The following is a 16666-nucleotide window of genomic DNA, read 5'->3' as shown; positions in this document are numbered from 1 at the left end:
GAGGTCGTTAACGCTACGTCATCGACGAAAACACAAGTTAAAATTGAGAGTGGATTATGGGTGAAAACCAGAAAAACTGGACAACCGTCATTTGTGGAATGTTTCACCGTGATCCTATTGTCCCCGGGGGCGTGTGACCACAACCTATGAAAAGAAAGTTGACTGAGGTTGTGCCCTCGAGCGAAGATCTCACTTTACCATTCTCCCGGCCACCTCGTGCACAGACGAAAACGAGCCGCGAGAGCGTAGTGTACATCAGTGGTTCTCAACCTTTTTGGGGTCCTGGACCCCCTGCGTATTTTGGATCTACCCTGGGGACCCCTCCACCTGATCTTGGGGGAGGGGGGTTGCAATTTGATAGAAACAGTAGAAACTGCATTTTAAATTGCATAATATCATTTCTTCACTCTTTGGGGCAAAAATAAAAGCTTTCAGTTGTAACTTAGATATAGTTAACAAAACAGAATTCTTATGCAGTAACTTTCAGACATATGTAACAAAACAGAATATGTATTCAGTAACTTTCAGATATATGTAACAAAACAGAATATGTATTCAGTAACTTTCAGATATATGTAACAAAACAGAATATGTATTCAGTAACTTTCAGATATATGTAACAAAACAGAATATGTATTCAGTAACTTTCAGATATATGTAACAACAGAATTTTTACGCAGTAACTTTTAACAATGCAAACGGGAGCGAGATCTCTTATTAAAATACAATAAATTACACTTGTGAAACAGAGGTAATTAGAGAAAAAAGTCCTGTTACCCTTTATAGTTTAGGTAGATAAAGGTCTCAGTCACATTTGAGTAAAATAATCCTATTTCTATAAATGTCATAGGATCTTTTTTTTAAGATATTTTATGTTCACGGACCCCTTGCAATTACACCACGGACCACTAGGGGTCCGCGGACCCCCGGTTGAGAAACACTGGTGTACATGACGACCTTGTGATCTCTAGCTATGCAGATCTTCATGTTTGTGTTGTGCACGTTTCAGCCGCTCGTTGCGCAGCCCCGGGGCGCGGATCGCTGCGAGTAAGCATCGGTTACCTAAGTTCAGCAAAGAGTGTGGTCATTACTCGATTTATTTGCTGAGTTATGATAGTTACCTGATACAAAGTAGTTACTTGGCAGACACGAGTGTTTCTCTTTGTCGTGCTAGTTTCAGTGGTTCTTTTGCTTCATTCTGTTTATTTTTTTTTGTTGTTGTGGCATTTTAACAGACACCTATTGTGAGAGTTGTCTGACGACAGCACAAGGTAAGATGGAGAACCATACAACTTGCCTGCGGTAATGTGTTTGATAATCGAGTGATTTACATGCGGTACATTGAGTCCCTACACAACCCACACCCGCCGTTACATACATGTAACATATTGTAGCGAATTCGGGGGGGGGGGCAACGCAACTACTGGAACTGCCGCGGCCGGGAAGCGAACCCGTATCGCCCGCACCGCAGGAGACATCGCTAACCGCTCGACTAAAGGGTCAGACCCGCCAGCCAGCGGCCAGCGTGTCTTCTTATCCATGCACGTTACAATATAGTTCCTCTTAAAGGAGTAGCACCCCATTCACTATATATGACAGCAAGCTGTGGCTGCATGGACAATTTTTTTCATTCTGATTTCCATTATTACTCGTTCCTAATCCTGCTGTTACTTCTCCTGTCTCTCGTCTTCTGAGTACCTTCGCCGGAAGCTGCAGGGGAACCGAATTTATTTGGGGTCCAGGGCCGAAGTTCGCCGGCGCTGTCCGTCACCGCCTGGTGCTAGCTAGCTAGCTAGCTAAACTCCGGAGCACAACCCAACACGGCTCAATAGTTCCCTTCGTCTGAAAATGGCGAGGACACCGTCTTCTCTCTCTGGAAACACGTTTAATCCTTCTTCACGGCTGCACAAAACGTTGACATAGGTCCAATACATCATCACGGTTCTTAGTAGTAATATTTCCTTTCACTTGCGCGGAGCTCCCAATACCGTTCACGCCACACAACAACTACAACAACGACTTCCTCATTCGCCCCTCCCTACCAACCAATCACAGTCCGACCCGGATCTTGCTCTTAAAGCGGTACACCCTTATTTACCGACACCTGCCCTTCTTCGTCACTCCCAGTGAAAATCTTAACATCTGCAACTCTGCCACCTCCAGCTCCACCTCCCGTCTTTTCACCAGCGCCACTGCCTCCAAACCACACAACATAGCTGGTCTCACCACCATCTTGTAAACCTTCCCTTTAACGCTTGACAACCCTGACACCCCCTAAAAATGCACTGGTTTGTGCATCCTCAGCGGCTGGGTTTGGAATATCACTCTCCATGTAAATGTAGCAGGCCCTGTGATGGCCTGGCGGCCTGTCCAGGGTGTCTCCCCGCCTGCCACCCAATGACTGCTGGGAGAGGCTCCCGTAGCCCCACAACCCTGACAGCAGGATAAAGCGGTTTGGATAATGGGTGGGTAAATGTAACAGTAGTTTCCAAGAAGTACCAACACAGAGTCAGTACCTTATCTGGACATTTCCAGTGCAGGTATTTTCTTTGTGTTTGGGTTTAAAAAAAAACGTCATAAAGCTTCTTAGCCAGAGTTTCTGAACTTAACATTATGTATTAATATGCTGCTTTCTAGAAATGGAAAAAGTCATGAAGCAAGCCCCGGTAGAGAGCAGACACACGGTGATTGAGGGCCTCATCAGCGGGGAAGTGTGTGAGAGACCGGTGCTCCACAAACACGGTGCTCTGTCTGAAAACAATGTGGCATCCTCCTGCAAGCACCTGCTAGGTATCAATGTATGGGATGGAACGGTCGAAATATTGCCGTGCAAAATTTCTTTCTGCAGTTACTAACGAATTCTTTCTTTGAATCCCAATTAGATGAGCACTACGAACAATTCCGTGCGGCGTTGTTGAATAAAGAGCCAGCGCGTCTGGATATCACCTTGTGCGATGAGCAGTCAACAGCATGTGTAGGTGTGAAACGCCAGTCCTTTGAGGTAGGCTGCATTCAGCCTCTACACGATACTCCATCAACTATCAATATACATTATTAATTAGGACGATGTACTTCTTCTGGTGTTTTCATAAAAGACCCTAGAAACAAACTGAAAGCTGCCATCCTTATGATCTTTCATCAGTCAAACCTAGGCAGATACAACACAAGTCAAATACACAAAACAACAGCAATACAGCCCCGTGCATGATCCCATAAGAAATACATGTTGTGTGTTGTCCTCCATCAAAAGCGGGTTCTCTCGTTTCTCTTTTGCAGAATTCCAAAACCCCTTTTGAAGAACGTGACATCGACGCGCTGCTTCGGAACAATGATGCAAATGTGCGCATTGCAAAACCAATACACACAAATTCTCCTTTGCTCACAAAAGACGTTCCTCATAAAATACCACACCTGCTCTCAGCGCCCTGTCATATGCGTTCTCTAAATCCACAAAGACACAATGTAACTCCTTCTGGCCTCCTCTATACTTCTCCATCAACATTCTCAAAGCAAACATCTCATCTGTGGTGCTCTTTCACTGCATGAAACCAAACTGCTGCTCACTGATCATCACCTGTCCTCTTAACCTAGCTTCCACTACTCTTTCACATTAAAGGAAAAACCAACATAAAGTGTCTTAGTAAGGTGTTGGACCACCACGAGCCTCCAGAATAGCTTCAGTGCTCCTTGTCATAGATTCTACAAGTCTCTGAACTCTACTGGAGGGATGGAGCACCATTCTTCCAAAGGATATTCCCTCGTTTGGTGTTTTGATAATGGTTGTGGAGAAGGCCGTCTACCACGTTGGTCCAAAATCTCTCATAGGTGTTCAACTGGGTTGAGATCTGGTGACTGAGAAGACCACAGCATATGAGTTACACCATTTTCATACTCATCAAACCGTTCAGTGACCCCTCATGCCTTGTGGATGGGGGCATTGTCATCCTGGAGGAGACCACTCCCATCAGGATAGCGATGTTTCATCATAGGAGAGAGGCGATCCCTCAGAATAACTTTGTATTGATTTGTTGTGACCCTTACCTCTAAGGGGACAAGTGGACCCAAACCATACCAGGAAAATGCCCCCCCCCCCACACACACACAGCATAACAGAGCCCCCCAGACCCCCTCACTGTAGGGGTCAAACATTCAGCTTTTTCCTTTAATTTGTCTCCCTCATTTGTCTATCTATCTATCTATCTATCTATCTATCTATCTATCTATCTATCTATCTATCTATCTATCTATCTATCTATCTATCTATCTATCTATCTATCTATCTATCTATCTATCTATCTATCTATCTATCTATCTATCTATCTATCTATCTATCTATCTATCTATCTATCTATCTATCTATCTATCTATCTATCTGTCTGTCTGTCTGTCTGTCTGTACATGGGTGATTCTTCAGTTAAGGGAGTTTTTCCGTTCCCAGGGTAGATTTTCAAGAAAAAAAAATTGTTTGAAAAAAACCCCCCAAATGATTGTATTTGTTAGCGTTAGGTTGTGTTAGCTATATACATATATATATATATATATATATATATATATATATAAGATTTGTGTCTCAGTAATAACATTTTAATACTTTTTCAGTGTGATGAAAATTCAAATGTGCCAGAATTTCACTGTTTTGGGCTTGTCCCCAACCCAGACTTTTTAACTTCCCCTCTATAATGAAGTAATAAAAATTGTTAAATTCATTAAAGGTTTACTTTGCATTTTCTCATAATAATTTAAAAAGACATTTCAAATTCACATGGTTTATATATATTGTAACGTGCATGGATCAGAAGACACGCTGGCTGCTGGCTCGCGGGTCTGACCTTTAGTCGAGCGATGCAGGTTCGCGTCCCGGCCGCGACAGTTCCTGTGGTTGCCCCTCCGGATTCGCTACAATATATATCTATATATGTGTGCAATTTGCACATTTTTTTCAGTTAAATATCGCTGTCCCTCATACATCTGTCATTACCATCACACCGAACATATTAGAGAGCAATAGCGTTTTTTCAAACATGCGGTTGCCATGGAAATGGGAAGTGGCAGAAGCATGACTTTCTCATGTCCAGGGTCACATGTCGTGACCGGAGAGAATGTTTATTAGGCGTTATTATCAGACAAGTTACTACTTGAGGGTTTTAGTTCCGAAATAAGAAATTTCCCTTTATTCCCTTTATTGTACATTGTACATGCCAGCTAACAAAGTTAGCATAGCGAGGCTAAGACTTAGCCACTTTCTCTCCGAGAAGTGAAAGTTGTCGTCGCGTTTTGCTGGAACAACTTTGAAAAAAAAGAAGAAAAAAAAAGCATCAAAATATCAAACTTATTTTGTAGGACGATCAAAGCTGTGCTATGATATTAGTTCCGGACCACTTAATAGAGCCTTTTTTTGGGGGTGGGGGTGGGGGTGGGGGGGAGAGATACAGATTTGAAAGAAATGTATATTCCCCCCCCCCCCCCCGAAATTTCCAAAGCGGAAAGTTTCCCCAAATGGAAGAATCACCCGCGCTGTGAGTCGGGCACGTTTCAAAATGGAGCCGAGCGCGCGTCCCGTTGCTAGGAGGCGCTGCTGCGTCCCGGAAGAGCGGACGGCACCGAGGGGCAACCTAAGACCGAAGAGGAGAGTAAGAGAAGAAGAAGAAGAAGGAGAAGAAGAAGAAGAAGAAGAAGAAGAAGAAGGAGGAGGAGAATTCCTCAAACCCGCCGCTGGTGGTGTACCAGCATGCGTTTGTCTTGCGAGCTGCTCGGCGTCGAGAGGGACGAAGGGAGCCGTCGCCGTTTTGGTGCGTGGCTGCTGCGCTGAGCCGAGGTAAGGAATAACAAGGTTCCGGCGGGGGACGCGGCTGCGGCGTTAAAAGCGTGGGGCTTCGGGATTCCGAAGGATGCTGCGAAGACAGCGTTCATCCATCGCAATGCCGAACGAATCGCGCCCCGTCTGAGGGGGGTCACATGGGGGGGGGGGGGGGGTTCGTCCGCGGCCGGTCGGGGGCAGCTAGGCTAATCGAAGGCTCAGAGAAGCGTCGTCCACCGGTGTCACCAGCTCATAGGAGCGGTCACAGCGGTAATAACCACGCCTACACGTGACATCTCCGGATAGCGACGCTGATCCGCTGCAAAGCATCCTCATCCTTTACCTGGGGCAGATGACGTCGTGTTGTGGCACATCAATAACGTCATAATAACGTAAGGATTTTATTTTTTGGTATAACAGCAATAATAAACCAGGGCTTACGTCAAACATCGTTTTATGTGTACAGACTGTCATTTTGCTGAAATAGCAGCTCTTGTCGATTTAGACACGCTTCCTTGCCCATTTCCATCAGAGGTGCAAATGGGCAGCCTGGCCTCATAGAATGGACGGGCAGGAATGTGATGAGTGAGATACAGTTGCTAAGGGCAGACAGACCCTCTTTTGTGTTTGTCTTGCTCTCCCAGTTGCTCGTAGTTTGACAGATAGGGTTGCCTTAGTTACCCGCGTCATCACCACGCCACAAAGGTTTGTTGCCCCCCCCCCTTCCCCCCCCTTCCAGTGTGTTGACACCGAAACCCACGCTCACTCATCTTGCAAATTTTTTATCTTAATTCAATTTTTTTCCCATTGAACTTTTACAGTTTTGTGACGAGGCACCGTGCTGTGTGTTTATTCATTAGTGTCGGGGGGTGGTGGGCATCCGGAGATGGAAACCTATGAGGAGTTCTGTCTGAGGACTCTGGCCGTACTGAAGGAAGAGGGGAGATTCAACGAGCCGGCATCTGAGCCCTACTGGCCCTTGAAAGCTCTCTCTGTCATCCGCTTTCATGGAAGGACTGTTCTTTCGCCTCTGGTAAGCAAAAAAAAGAAGAAGGTGTGATTAACTAACATTGAAGCAAGTGTCTGCAGAATTACGAATGCGGTAGGTAAGGTTAACATTACATTTCTTCGAACCAGATAATCATAGACGTTTCCAGTTAGTGCCGTTCCAATCCAGCTGTATAAGGTTCGTGTCCTTTGAGGAGGCCCCAAAAAGCAGCTGTGGTTTTGAGTTTCAACCTGGTCTTCGACATTTGCATGGGACGCATGGTCAGATTTCGACCAGATCAACTTTCGACGACGCAGCGTCACAATTTAGAAAATCAAGGTGAAAATGCTGTACTGTAGAATCCTGGGCTGAAAATTAAATTTGCTTAGCAAAGACAGGGGTAAGGCAAAGACTATGAACGTTTGCTTATCAAGTGGTTCTAAGTTTGTTTGTTTTTTCTCAAGGTTACACTCTGGCAGTCAGAGCAATGAGAGTGGTATGTCGTGAGGATGGAGTCTCTTTAATATACTGCTTTATAATGACCACATGTTTGGAAGGTTTCCATGGAAGGCTATGTGTGACTGGCTACTTAGGCTAAGTGCTGTGGTTTTGCAGCTCCAATTTGCCTGTTATCAAAATGCATTCCTCACTTGTTCTTTTTTTGTGTGAAATTGTAGCATAGAGGAGAATGTCCCAGTAGATCTGCATGCAATACAACACGGGTGTGAGTTCACAGATGTACTGCTGATCGCAGTCTATCCGACAACAGTATTTTGGGGGGGGGGTTAAGAGATAAACAAAATGTTTCTAAAATATGTAGGGAAACGGGTGAAACTTAGGCCTGGATTGGCATTTTGAGTTGTTCAGGAGGAACAGCAATGCTGATTCGTGTCAGTCAGGAGGATCCATTTATGGCTGATTGCTGACCAAATCAGTCTACGCAGCTAGCCAGATGGAGGAAAAGGTCTTGTGACAGGGTGTCAGAGAGGCCAGTGGGGGGTTGTAGGTCGCATATGAAATAGAACGTAGCTAGAAATTCAAGTCCTCCAAATAACAAAAACATTTAGTGTATTTAAACAAATGCCACAAAATAGTGAGCAGGCCTTAACTGATGCACCTTTTTTCTCATATTTGATGCCATCACACAATACGAAGAGCACGTCAGGGAGCTGAAGTAATTTGAATCCATTTTGAAATATATTGCATGTATGAATACGTTCATGTGCCTGACAGTTAAGCCCAGAGCAGCGCAGTGAGATGTGTGACTACAGACAAAGGGCAGTTCAACTGGAAGTGGAGCGGCGGCGCCAAAAGAGGAACAGCGTATTGGCCAGGGTTCAGGACATCTTGGACACAGCTCAGGTCAGTAGCACAGTCTGGCCCTGAATGCAGATGTGGAACTGGTCCAGTGAGCCGTCATACTCTGTGGTCGATCCTAACAGCCATTAAAAAGAAGAAGAAGAAAAAAAACCGAACATAGTCCTCAATTCAAATCTCTCTGGGAGCAAATAGAATTATTCTAAAAGGAGATTATAAAGTCAGGCTTGAAATTGGTCATATTAGATTGGAGTCATCATTTAGACTTTAGCTCTTAGGAAATTGTTTTCTCGCTGCTTTAATAACTGCCAAGTGCCTCATACTACAGAACTGGGAAGACAGTCCCACTCCATTATTACAAGATTTTTAAAGATGCTCTACATGACCACCTGATTAATGGTAAACAAGATGTTTAGAAATTGGTTTGGAATACAGCTTTACATCACGTGACGAGGTTTGCAAGTGACGTAGTAAGATACTGATGTGCGCTGTGTGTGTTGTTTGTATAAAACAAAAGTCTCTATTGGATGCATTGCATTAGAAATGTGCTATTATTTCAAAATCCAGTGTACATTCTATTATGAACATGATTTTAATTCTTAATTGTACCTCAATTTTCCATAATCCATGCCTCAGATGGCCCCGAGTTTAGTTTATCCCCCTTTTACTAATTTCCCCCCTTTGTCCACATCTCTGCTTTATTATAAAAATAGATTTCTCACACAAAATCAAAATCAGATTACAACTTTCACCTGGACTCCCCCTATGGTACTTGTATTTGGAATAGTCATTACATATATGTACTACATTTATAGACTTGCAGGGGTCATATGGACTTGGTTTTAGTCCACACTGCACGATTTAATGTTAAGCTTTTGGAAATCCTTTTATAAACTAATGAATCAGATATTTTTAAATATACCCTAACTGTGTGTCAGACTGAAAATATGGCACAGAACGTGAATTACAGAGCTGGAGTTTCTACTAGCATTGACAGTCTTGAATACCAGTTGTCTGACTCTTGCTGAAGTAGGTTGTGCTATTTTTAACTGAGGACAACCCTGTCCTGCCCCCTCAAGGTCTAATGCAAAACCACCTACATAGAAATCAACCCTACTTTCAAGAATTTAGTCTCTCAATAGAGTTAATATGGAGTGACTGTCACCACTGCATATGTAACATTTTTTCACAAACTACAAGGAGATGAATTGACATAAAAAAGATGGGTAAGGGGTCCGGACTGAGTTTTTTTTTTTTCAAAGAGAAAGGGAAGCCATTGAATTCATAGAGGGAGCTTGGCTAGTTTGTAAGCATGTGAGAAATGAAGTATTGCACATTTAGTGACACGGGGCAAATTTATCTACTAGCTGGTGATCCTGTCAATTTAGGGTTTTAGCAATTATATAATGAGGCATGGCGGCTGATTAGGGAGCACGTATGTTCTTAAAACTGATAATTTATTACTAATCATCAACAGGTACACAGTGGACCTGATGAGCTTGATAAACAACCAGCTCCTCCATACTGTCCCTCCCCTAAGCCTGAGATGGTTAATGGTTACACCTTGGTAACTGACTCACCTGACCTTCCCAGGGACCCAGGGTGTGGCCTTAAAAGAAACGATCAGCCCACCACCCCTTGTTCTGAGCCTACCTCTGTCCTCAGTGACTACAAGGAGGAGAAGGAACTCAAGGAGGAGAAGAGTATGGAGGAGGACATAAGTCTGGACAGCCTTTTGAGGAGGTCTAGGGAGTACGTGGAGAGGGAGCAGAGTCGACGAGAGTCAAAAGTCAACATTGGGCTCACCCCTACGCCCCCACCCGAGAGCCTCTCTGACAAGGAGAACGAGAGTCGTAGTCCACTGGGAGAAAGCAGAATTGAGTTTGGATTCAGCCTGCATCACAGCCCTGTGGGCCCACCTCACACCCAGACCCAGCAGCCTGGCTGCCTCTCACCTAGTGTACCTGACCCCAACGGCAGCCTCCATAGTACAGAACCCAGCCTCAGTCCTCATGCACACAGACGCAGACCCCGCCCTGTCTCTGCTGGTAACATCCATTTCTGCTTCCCCGTTGACCCAGCAGACCTCAAACCCAGAAGCCCAGTAAGGTCAGGGGAGCCTGCAGCCATGGCGGCTTGGGGAGAGTCACTGTTAGGGGGCACAAGGTCCTCAGATCACTGGGGCCTGGTAGGGAGTGCTGGTGGTGGGGGTAGTGGAAGTAGCAGTCGTCGATCCAGCCACTGTGGTAACAGTCCGGTTCGGGAACTATGCAGCCCTGTCAGAGCCTCAGGATCCAGCCTGATGGGCCACTATGACCATCTGGCTTTAGGGTTTCGCCGGCGCTGTCACACCCTTGACAGTCAGCTGCATCCCGCCCACTCCCCCTCTGGAGTTGATTACATAGACCGCAGCCAGGAGAGGGTTCCTCGCTTTATGGCGGGGGTTACTCGCCTGGCCCCTAACCGTCGGTCCCCTGTGGCCCCCTTGAACCAGTCATATGATGTAGAGAATCCCTCACCGTCTGTGCTAAGGCCCCATGTGACCCATGACCTCTCCCAGGTGAACCTCAGGATGGAGCCAAATGGTCTTCAGGGGCCAAACAATCGCAGAATGGCGCAAAACAAAAATGGAACTGAGCAGCTGGACAGGAAGAAAGGTAGGACTGAGAAAATATGAACATGGCATTAAACTATTCATGAAAGCTCAGTTCCTTGAACACTCACTTGTTAATAGTCTCATTCCCGCTTATAAATCAATAGACATGTGAAAGGAGAATAGGGAAACAACAAATGTAAAAGATGGAAAGGTAAGGGATGCGTGCACGCATTCAGTCTTTGTGTGTGTGTGTGTGTGTGTGTGTGTACATGTGCTTCCTCAGAGGACACTGAGCGGAGAGTGCAGGCTCTTGAGGAAATGCAGAGGCGTCTGGAGGAGGAGCATGCCTTGCAGATGTCTCTCCTCCTGGCTGAGCAGGAGAAAGAGCAGCAGCGCCTCCTACAGGTCTGCATGCACCAAATCTGTTGAAAATATCTGGAGGAAAAGGGGGGGAGGGGGGGATTTGAAAAACGCATATTGTTCCAGAGTGCCTTACATTTAACGCCTCACGTATTTACCCACCCACACAGACACTCATACACCGATGGTGGTGTCAACTCATCGGGAGCAGTTACGGTTTAGGCGTTTTGCTCAGGGACACCTCGACATTTTTGCAAGGAACTGAGGATCGAACCAGCAACCATCCAAATACCGGATGACCTGCTCTACCTCCTGGGCCACTGACACCCTACCCCCTTTGAAAATAGCCTTGATCTCATTTTGTTCTGTTCTTTTCCAGAGTGTGAGAGACACTAGGATGTTGTTCTTTTCTCTGTGTGTGTGCTTAGGAGCTGGAAGACAAAGAGAGGAGACCGAAGGAGCCCAGGTGTGACAGAAACACGAGTGAGGATACTGGGGGGCAGGAGCAAAGGTCTGTGAGTGACAGCTATGCTGTTGTAAGCCCCTCCTGCCCTCGACTCAGCCCTGCCCACACCCCAAGCGAACGGTCACCGGGACACAGTATAGGTAGTTTCATTACAGGTAATTATTTCTGTTTGTGTAAATGAAATAGCGGCGATGAAAGGTCAGTAAGCATGAGGGTCTTGGTGCTGATGAAAATGTTCCGGTTGAACAGAAATCGCTGTCCGCACAGAACAGTGAGTCGCCATCGAAGTGCTGCGTCTCTTTATTACCCTCTCCAGGTTCCCCCTCTCCTCTCAGTTCCTGTGTGTCCTCTCCTTCTGTCCAGCCCCCTGTCTATCTGTGGGGACCCAGCTGGGGGACTAAGCCCCGGGCAAGACTCAGTCAGGTGGGTACGCGCCGTCCGTCATATACGCACCAGCCCAAAATCTCCCTGTCTCCATCGGCGTCCCTGGGAAACATCCGTCTGAACTATATTCGCATGCCTTTGCTGTGTGCCCGCTGCTTTTGCTCCAGATTCTAACCGCAGAGCAGCAAAGGGCACTCTGTCGACTTGGTGCCATCACCCGCGGTTTCCTCACCCGCAGACTGCTGAAAACGGAGAAGGTCAAACACCTACGTCAGACTGTGTCGGTGAGTGCGCACAGGCGAGCCTGCTCTCAACGTGCAACGTTACGCGCGATCACTTCGGAGCAGCGGTTCCCAGGTATTTAGAAAGATATTTTATTGACGTCTCAAGCCGCTGATGAGCACACACGTGTCCATGTGTTTTGCGTGCTCAGGACACACAGGAGTTCATCCACTCATTCAGGACTCACAGTCCACAGAAGAAAGGCGCCATCTCAGCACAAGACCTCTCCCTACAGGAGAGAGTCAGAGCCCAGGTACACACACACACACACACAAATAAAAATTCACACAAAGAAGAAAACTATCCATCTATATGTCTGTGTGTGTGTGTGTGTGTGTATGTGTGTGTGGTCAGTTACGAGCAGCCCTATATGACGTCCATGACATCTTCTTTGTGATGCCCCTGGAGGAGCGGTTAGCACTGCTGCAGCAGGACAGGGAGCTCTGCGCAGAGAGGAAACTGCGGGAGTTGGTAACCCCGCGTCTCTTGTTTACTTCGCAAAATCACAACCTACTGCTTTACCGCTTCACTCGTGTACTCTCAGCATCACTTGGAAGTGAACCACATTCTGCCGTGAAGTTTAAAAATACACTTGTTCTCTCACGGCGTCAAACTCGCAGGAGAAAGCCAAGGGCCCCAAGGAGAGAGTGGCGCTGTCCTCTGCAACACGGAGGTCACTGGACAGAAAAAGGAGGTGAGATGAGCAGGGTGAGAGCTCCTATAAATGTGGATTTACTGATTTACTGCAGCTGGATTTAGTGGATTTACAGTCTTTAGAGCTCTTATGGTATGGTAACCTTTCCATAACCCGCCAGTCCTCTTATTTTGTGTTCTTGCTGTATCTTCAGGGTTGGGCAATCCCCGGCCCAGGTTAGGAAGATGCAGCAGAAGCCAAAAAGCCCAACTGCTAATAGGTACTGAACCCGGCTGGGCTTTTTAGTAACCCTGCTGTTTAGGAAATATCAGCGAGCTCCTTTTCCTGCTCCGATTCAACCAAAAGCTAGTCTCCCTCACGCCCTCCCCCCCTCTCCTCTCTCAGGATCCTGAAACCGAGCCAAGGCCAAAATGCCCCCGCCCCGGGCCAGCTAAGTCGCCAAGGGTGAGTATAACCATGGCTTCTCCATACATGACGTATGTGCCTGAGCTTATTTTACATTGATTATGAAGTAATGAACATCGTCCAAAGTAGTTTTACTGGACGCCTTCAAACTTTTTGGGGGTTCCCTCTCAGGAGCTGGTACAGAAAAACCCCAGAGGAAAGAGTGAGGCGTGCCGACAGCCTGAAGAAGCAGCACTCCCTGGGTTAAGAGGGGGCTCCAACACACCCCCACCTGTCAACTTGAAGCCGCCAGTTTACCGGCAGAGTTACACCATCACAAATCCAATTAAAGCTGCCAACAGTACGATGGTCCGTAGTCTGCCTTCTGAGGTCCTAACGGCTGTAGTTAACACTAAACACTACCTTGGGGATCAATACCATGATGCCATTGTTGTTGGTTGTTTTGTTCTTTGTGTCAGTCTAGTTGTGGTTTGCCGAAATGATTTCTGTGTGCCATGGCTGTTCGTTGTCCGCAGCATTCACATGGAGCTGGAGGCCTCGTGTAGGGTTTTTAAATCGCCAGATAGCAGAACTTAAAGGTTTTAAACGGTAGGAGAACTTGTGAAATACTTGATGTACTTTCATGCAAGCTAGAGAAGAAAAAGTTTTTCAAAAAAGGAGGGGTGGGGGTAAAAAGACAAATCGGTGCCTAAGAGAAACGAGGACGCCTTCCCTCCTGCCTTTAGTAACCTGACACGGACGCCTGTTGTGTTTCTGAATTGTTCCTTGCCTCCGGTGCAGCCGCCTTCACAAACACCAACGCCATGCTGGTAGTTACAAACTGTAGTTGAGTTTATTTGCATGTATAATTGATGACATATGAGAATCCCATTAAAGGGTTCTGGACTCCTCTCTGCAGCCCCTCCCGTACATAACGGTGCCGACATTCGATCAATTCATGTAAACACTTTCACAGATTTCAACATGCTTTAACTGTTTGGCATAGATCGATGCCAACTGTATAAAAAAATGAATGTATTTATTCACATAGTTGAGTTCTGTTTTTGGAGATATTTGCTGATGGCAACCAGACTTCACGTTTTAATTATAGCAAGATGCACCGCTGACGGTGGATCTTAAATGTTGGTGTTTGGCGGGGGGGGGGGGTTCAGATATCAAAACCATTCAGAATGCATGAAGAATTCACAGAAGTGTCCACTGTGTAACTGTCCAACAACGCTGTGCGTTAATAAAGCCAAAACTCAGAATACAGTTCAAATTGTAAAATTGACATTAATAAAAACACTTACTCGCTGCTGCGAAAGCACTCCTTTAGCCTTCTGCTGTGGTGGCACCATTACTGAGTTAGTGGAATCAGTCATCCATCAGAGGATGGTGGCAGATGTACTCTTAGCCCCCCCCCCCCCATTCCATCTATGTGAGGAGGGAACAACCATCCCTGACCCAAAAGAGTACATCTGTCACCATCTTACCGTGATTGCAACTATTCCCCAATCCTCTGTGAGTAGTAAACATGGCCGTTGTAACTCTGGTTAATGGTCACGCCAATTTGCATATGAAACAGGTGGTTGGTTTGGGTCGTTATGCCACTGTATTGTTTATAAGGGTGGGGATACCTGCAGTCAGATGAGACTGGAGAGGTCACTTAGATGAGTGATTAGACGTTTCTCTCAATAAACGTTGTGTCCAGATGAACTGATTCAACTTTCTGTGGTTTCCTTACCTGGATTATTGAGCATGCATCAAGACATATTTCTGTCATTTACTGTTATTGTTTTTCTTGTAAATTTCAAATCAAGGTTTGTTTTTTGTTTTTTTTTGGGGGGGTGTAGTTTCCCCCCTTTTTCTCCCCAATTGTACTTGGCCAATTACCCCACTCTTCAGAGCCGTCCCGGTCGCTGCTCCACCCCCTCTGCCGATCCGGGGAGGGCTGCAGACTACCACACGCCTCCTCTGATATGTGTGGAGTCGCCAGCCGCTTCTTTTCACCTGACAGTGAGGAGTTTCACCAGGGGGACGTAACACGTGGGAGGATCACGCTATTCCCCCCAGTTCTCCCCACAAACAGGCACCCCGATCAACCAAAGGAGGCGCTAGTGCAGCGACCAGGACACATACCCACATCCAGCTTCCCACCCGCAGTCACGGCCAATTGTGTCTGTAGTGGGACGCCTGACCAAGCCGGACGTAATACAGTGATTCGAACCAGTGATACCCGTATAGGTAGACAATGGAATAGACCGCCACGCCACCCAGACACCCAGTCAAGAGGTTTAAGGAGTTTTCTCTTCACATAATATTTTCTGAACTGACCACAACTTTCAGAACACACGCTGACATTGGTTTACTAATAGAAGAGTACTGCCAACACGATAAACATAACAATGATAATAACGAGGATATTATTCTTCCTAGCTAAGCCATATAAGAGCATAATTGTAGGGGTCAAACATGTTTTGGGACAGGCAGAATTGGGACATAATTAGATATAGATGAATCAAGAGGAATGTGCATAAGTATGGAAGGTGCCGCATATGATTGATATATAGAGGGGCAGAATTTGGGAAAGCTGGATGAGAGTGAGACCAAAAGGATCTGCATATGAGCATGGAATATAGCTGATGATGTCATCACACAGTAGTGAGCGCACACTTTGCAAAGCATACATAAGGTCAAAGTAAACACACAGACCCACTAAAAACCAGTACAGAAAATGTTATAAATGAGGAACTACCCCTCTTGATTTCAAAACTCTTGTAGGCTGTAGTTGCCCTTCGGCCTTTTTAGAAAGACCTCACAGCTACGATGCATTTGAATTGTCCTGCCGGCTGTTATAAATTCATGCCTTAATTTTTCTCTCAAAGTGCCAACAGGAAAAACTTTTTTTCCATTATCGTTCTGCTGATAAAATGCCAATTTGGTTGAGATTTGACACGTTTTAAGAAAAATGCAGTTTATTGTAGGCAATAAACTGCATTTTATCCATGAAACTATGGTGTCCGAATGAACCGATTCAACTCTCCTGGGATTCATACACCCGGATCACTGAGCACGCGTCGAGCTCGTCATTTCATGGGAGACCTTGACTTCACTGATGACTCTCATCTCCCAGACAATCGTAGTACCTCTTCTTCATCTTCTCGTAATATTCATCGACATCTGCGGAAAAGAGAAGTCACCTTAAAAGATTCCTGTGTGGCCACATTGCACATGATTTACAAAACGGTTTGCAAAAAACTGGTATTTTCACAGCTGCCGACAAAATCCATTATGCAACCATCATAATTCACAAGTGTCCCTGGATCATCTTTGTAGGTTATTATATTCTAAGGTATATTGTTTTTGTATAAGAACATACATATTCCCAATTGACCAATGAAACCTGTACTCTATATTATGAGTAACCAAAAGGGTAC

At 45.8% G+C, this 16666-nt stretch overlaps 1 protein-coding gene across 1 annotated transcript; it reads left to right on the top strand.

Moving 5' to 3' along the window:
* The first annotated feature begins 5747 nt into the window (after positions 1-5747).
* On the top strand, positions 5748-14952 carry LOC130119318 (centriolar coiled-coil protein of 110 kDa-like). Its single transcript, XM_056287777.1, has 14 exons — positions 5748-5815; positions 6658-6830; positions 8019-8147; positions 9580-10759; positions 10982-11103; positions 11487-11664; positions 11841-11947; positions 12076-12192; positions 12342-12443; positions 12545-12661; positions 12811-12884; positions 13039-13104; positions 13230-13289; positions 13422-14952. Exons 2-14 carry the CDS (start codon positions 6684-6686, stop codon positions 13495-13497), a joined length of 2475 nt encoding a protein of 824 aa, XP_056143752.1. The 5' UTR covers positions 5748-5815; positions 6658-6683; the 3' UTR covers positions 13498-14952.
* The last annotated feature ends 1714 nt before the right edge of the window (positions 14953-16666 follow it).

The sequence above is a fragment of the Lampris incognitus genome, chromosome 10 (genome assembly GCF_029633865.1).
Source record: "Lampris incognitus isolate fLamInc1 chromosome 10, fLamInc1.hap2, whole genome shotgun sequence".
NCBI classification, from domain to species: Eukaryota; Metazoa; Chordata; class Actinopteri; order Lampriformes; family Lampridae; genus Lampris; species Lampris incognitus.
Note: the sequence above shows the minus strand (reverse complement) of the source record. Positions and strands in the feature narration are given on the sequence as shown.

Excerpts from the sequence above, each read along its gene's own strand:
- LOC130119318 (XM_056287777.1), top strand. The coding sequence starts at position 6,684 with ATGGAAACCTATGAGGAGTTCTGTCTGAGGACTCTGGCCGTACTGAAG. Across the intron at positions 6,831-8,018 it reads GGACTGTTCTTTCGCCTCTG|TTAAGCCCAGAGCAGCGCAG; the intron begins GTAAGCAAAAAA and ends TGTGCCTGACAG. Across the intron at positions 12,444-12,544 it reads AGGAGAGAGTCAGAGCCCAG|TTACGAGCAGCCCTATATGA; the intron begins GTACACACACAC and ends GTGTGTGGTCAG.